This window comes from Perkinsus marinus, assembly GCF_000006405.1.
Source record: "Perkinsus marinus ATCC 50983 genomic scaffold scf_1104296965578, whole genome shotgun sequence".
Lineage (NCBI taxonomy): Eukaryota > Perkinsozoa > Perkinsida > Perkinsidae > Perkinsus > Perkinsus marinus.
In genome coordinates this window covers 254,688-259,576 of record NW_003204277.1, presented here as the reverse complement: position 1 = coordinate 259,576, position 4,889 = coordinate 254,688, and the positions used below count along the sequence as shown (strand labels likewise).

The 4,889-nt window shown below is 38.8% G+C and overlaps 2 protein-coding genes across 2 annotated transcripts; both read right to left on the bottom strand.

Moving 5' to 3' along the window:
- Positions 1-642: 642 nt before the first annotated feature.
- Pmar_PMAR006658 (syntaxin, putative) lies at positions 643-3,474 on the bottom strand (the record flags this gene model as incomplete). The annotated part of the gene is made up of 12 exons (XM_002769572.1): positions 643-765; positions 815-1,531; positions 1,585-1,666; positions 1,720-1,969; positions 2,023-2,130; positions 2,420-2,540; positions 2,585-2,669; positions 2,721-2,851; positions 2,896-2,997; positions 3,047-3,127; positions 3,174-3,302; positions 3,349-3,474. 12 exons carry the CDS (start codon positions 3,472-3,474, stop codon positions 643-645), a joined length of 2,055 nt encoding a protein of 684 aa, XP_002769618.1.
- A 351-nt stretch (positions 3,475-3,825) lies between these two features.
- On the bottom strand, positions 3,826-4,745 carry Pmar_PMAR006657 (hypothetical protein; the record flags this gene model as incomplete). The annotated part of the gene is made up of 5 exons (XM_002769571.1): positions 3,826-3,884; positions 3,929-4,115; positions 4,166-4,347; positions 4,401-4,622; positions 4,679-4,745. The coding sequence occupies 5 exons, from the start codon at positions 4,743-4,745 to the stop codon at positions 3,826-3,828; spliced, it is 717 nt and encodes a 238-aa protein (XP_002769617.1).
- Between the last annotated feature and the right edge of the window lie 144 nt (positions 4,746-4,889).

The following is a 4,889-nucleotide window of genomic DNA, read 5'->3' as shown; positions in this document are numbered from 1 at the left end:
GATATACGTTGTGACTGTGATGGGTAAGTTGGAAGGAGGAGGAGAGATAAGACCTTTTTATGATACCATAATCATTATGATTATCATCATTGAGTAGTATGCCAAGCTCAGGATCAAAGAGTGTGATGCACTCGCGGATGAATAAAAGTATTTTTATGCAGTATTCATTTTCGGTGGAATTATCACATGTGCTTCAGCTTCTAAAAGATGAATAAAGACCTTCTCCCAAATAATAGAGTCCGACTCCTGTGAATTGTTTCATCATACTTTGATGACCAACACGAAACCAACGGCATGCGTCTACTGTATTCGAGGATAATATGGGTGAGAACAGAGATGAAGGGGTAATATTATCGGATGAACTTTCAATTATCCACACAACGAAGTCTAGTAAATATGAATTCACGGTATTAATGCAGTGCTTGATGATGATGTTGATGATGATGATACATTGACAATATTCCATTGTCACAATATGATGATGGACTACTTGTAGATGAACATCATATGAGTATAATACGCGAATAGCAAATGTTAAGTGAATTATTGCTAAGGGATTTGAATTTCGTTAAGGAATGGACTTCAAAGGAGTGTGAACAACAACAACAACAACATTATCATCATGAACAATTGGGGTCTACTTCAGCCATCTACTGGAGACATCGTGATTATCCGCTCATCCTGTTGATGCTCATCTTTTCCTATCCTACACGAATCATCATCATCATCACCATTAATACATCTACAATAACTTTGTATCGGTTCCTGAGGTTTAATGATAACAATATGGGCGTAGATCAAAGACTACCATTACGCCGGCATGTCGAGCTTTAATCTCCATCTCAACTTCATCATCATCATCATTAGATCCTGGTGTACTGCTAGTAGTACTCTCCTTAGTAACATCATCATCATCTTGATGATGTTGTTGTTTTTTCCAATGACGACTAATGTGATTAACTACGGGTACACCAGTACTATGAATATCCTGTGTTGTATGATTAACCAACTTGAAGTGAGCGGTTCCATCAAACATAGCAGCCCAAGACCACATTGGAAACTTCACTGCATACCGTCTCCAAGTAAGTGAGTTTAGAGTAAAAGATGGTGTATCAGGATTAAGTCTATCTGTAGCCTCGACATAAGCAGGGTAGATACTAGCAGGTGCCTTTGGTGTTGCTGCTGCCCCTTCTCCTGCTGTTGCTTCCTTGTTATTATCCTCTAATGAGTAATCCTTCTCTCTGATAGCATTATCATAAGTCTCATCTATCCATAATCTACATCCAGGTGGTACTATTAGAGCACTATCAATAGATACAAGAAGATCTGCTTGTATATTACCATATACTAACCTTTCACGGAAAGGTCTAATAGATTCAATACCCGCATTATCACATAATTGCATTAATAGTTTACCACGTGTATCAAGAAAGTCTACCATTGATTGTTGTGCTAGAGATGCTAACATAGCCCCTGCACGAATATGAACAGGAACATCCTTTATACCAAGATTAGGGCATGCCAATAGTAACTAATAAACATATTCCCTTACTACTACTACTATTAAAGAAGACTAATTCCTACCAATTTATCAAGGATAAGCCCTCGGGCTATAAAGTAATCAGGATACTTCTCAAACAGGTTTCGGAGAGCCACTCTGATGTACCTATTGGAAGGTAATAGTAGTATTGGTAGTATGATGATAATTACAGTTATTACAGTCCCCCGAGAGAATGGCCTATGAAAGATATTGTACTTCCTTTTGGTAAAGCATCGAAATATGGTATACATTCAGTTAGGAGACGGAGACCACCAGGTATAACTCCATCACTAGTCTTACCAACATTTGATTGTATCATGATAGGAAGAGCACCACTTGTAGTATATATAGAATAAGCTAAGTTATGTAGATCGTATGGATGACCCCAAAGACCATGTTCATAAAATACTACATCCACAGGCTTGGACACTAAATAATAACAAGATAATCCTATGAACATGTTATATACACAACACTACTACTTTTCTTAAAGTCCTCAACAGTAAATATAGGTACAGTAGTATGTACCCTATTATACCCATCTCTTGAGTAGTACTCTGGGGTAATAGAGGTTGCATCACTACGGATTGCTCCATTATTAACATCATTATCAAGTAGGTCAGTAGTAGTAGTACTAGACTTGTCCACGTTATATGATGATTGATTATTACCCATATGAAGTAGTAGTTAATCCCTGATATTGGGTACACTATCTTCATGATTATAAACACAACAAGTATGGTCATGAACACTACCACTACCACCATGCTGGCAATGCTGGTCATTATGATATATTGTTCATTGCCGTTTTTGTTGTTGTTGCTGATATTGTTGGTATTAGGAGTATCACTAGGAAGGTGATACAGATGATTACTATACATAATCGGGTCTTTTGAGCCGATCTTTGATGCTTTCGTGCACTTATAAGACTTCTTTCGGCCTCTGCCGTATGGTGCTTTGCATTTACCACATTGAATTCTATATTATCTAATATCTCATTCTGAATACCATAAATCCTACACATTATCTGTGAATAGATAATACCTGTTGGTGTACTAATACAGCCATTTCCATAAAGAGTTGCCTTAGATCTACTACTGCCTCCTCAAGACTCCTAAGGTCCGAGTATCTACCATAACAACTACTACTATTCCCTACTACTACCTACTACTACTACTACTTATCCTGCATATTCTGCAATTTGTTAATCATACATACATGTGCATCTATTGAGGTGCCTCCTTCCCTTATCATCATCTTCTGTTGTAAGACCTTGGATGGTCGTACACCAGAGTGTATGAGCTCATCTATCTACTACTCAGGGTATACTACCATCATACTACTATTACTACTACCTCCTCTATAGTTGCATCAGGAAGGGTCATACGTAGATTGTTGAAGGCTCTAGACTTAACATACTTGGTAAAGTCAGACTGAGCTAGTTGATATTCTGTTATCTGATCAACAACATCTCCATAACCATGATGATGATTATGGTACTATTACCAAAGTATTGAACCTAGTACAAAGGCCTTTATAGGTAGTATCCCTAACCTTAATGTCTACTGTAGCCTTTGGAGCTACTTCCTAAGAGTAATACTCAGTAATCTAGTACTATTACTACTAACCTTACCATAAACTCCTCATTACGTATTCTGATATCGTCTATACTACTCTTAATTACAGTCATAAGCCTATTAGTTATTGTTATAACATCTTCAACTTGTCTTCTTACTATAGTCTCCTTATCAGTTGATACAACCTATTAAGTACTATATTTAACTCCTACTATTATTATTACTACTTACTTTAGCCATATCATCATGACCCTTCCTAATACAATTGATATTATGTTGTGCCTCTGCCATTGATTTACGTATATCCCCGATCTCATCAAAGAAGGTTGACATAAGCTCTACCCTTTCCCCTACCATTATACTACCTTTTATGCACCTGCTTATTATTATTTTTACCTTCAGTAACTCCTCCTCCTCCTATTGCTCTAGCATAGTGTAACCAGGAAAGTATAGACTTACTAGTCGGGGGCTCTTTATCCCTACTACCTTCATTATTGTGTATTAATACCACACCAAAGGCTACTCGAGCCCTCTAAATAAGAGGTATGACAGAGTGCATATGCATGATATACCACCTCCTGTAGTTCGAGTGTCCTATCCTTATAGACCATACATTAACTAACTCTTGTAATACCAGTACTACTTATAACACAAAAAGAAGAAGAATGATTACGACAAACTGAGGTAGTAGTAGTAGAAGTAATAGGGTTAATCATCGAACAAACCGCTAGCCAATGGTCTACGATGTTGTTGTTGTTGTTTCCCACCTTTGGATACAATATAGAACAACTCAGCATGTACCAATACCTACCTCTACTAGTCCTCCTTGGTGTTAGGTCAACAACATCATCATCATCATACCCGAAGAGCCCTCCAGTTGTTGAGGTGGTAGTGACTGCTGTGGTGTCCCCTTGTGGTAATGTTGTTGCTGTTGTAAGACCACTCATAAGGCCTTGTGTCCGCTTAGCAAGAGCCTCTCTACGGCTTCGTTCCTCCTCCTATGGTGTAGGTACTTGATATTATTACTAGTAGTAGTAATAGTACTAACCTCTCTACGAAGCCTTTCCTCGTCAATCTTCTTCTGTTCTTCCATCTTCTTCCTATCTTCCTCTTGCCTTAACCTATCTAACTCTGCTTCCCGTCGTCGACGTTCCTCATCATCCATAGTATGTGGTGGTGGCGGCGGCGGCTGTTGTTGCTGTTGTTGTCTATGGCTTCCAACACCCATCCCTGAGGTATATAACTAGTTAGGGAGTAGGAGGGCAGCGCCGACGGCTATCTACCAGGAGGCATTATAATCTGTCCTCGAGATCCGCGGGCATCAGTTGTTGAAGTAGTACGACTACCACCCGTTGTACTAGAGGATGATCTTTTAGAGGAAGGTAGTAGGTAGTTGCCTAGGCTCCCATCAATAGCATCAACAGTAGCCTTCTGTAAGACCTCCACTTTGGTGGATAAAATGTCCAATTTAGCATTAGTAGTAGAGAATAACTCTACTATACGACCTAATGTAGGAGGAGAGGAAAAAGGGATAGTAGGTATTCATAAGAGTAGGATGTACTAAGAAGCTGCTCCTGACGACGTGTAGATTCCAATAACATCTTCATGTAATTCTCTGACTCAGCCATCGACTTAGTTACTACTCCTGATACCTGAATACCATTATACTAGGACTACCATGACTATCATAACTACTTACTGCAGTAGTGGCAGTATAAGGAGGATCAGATATTGGTGTCCTCTGCGTAAAACTAGTGCTGTAGTAATCCTCT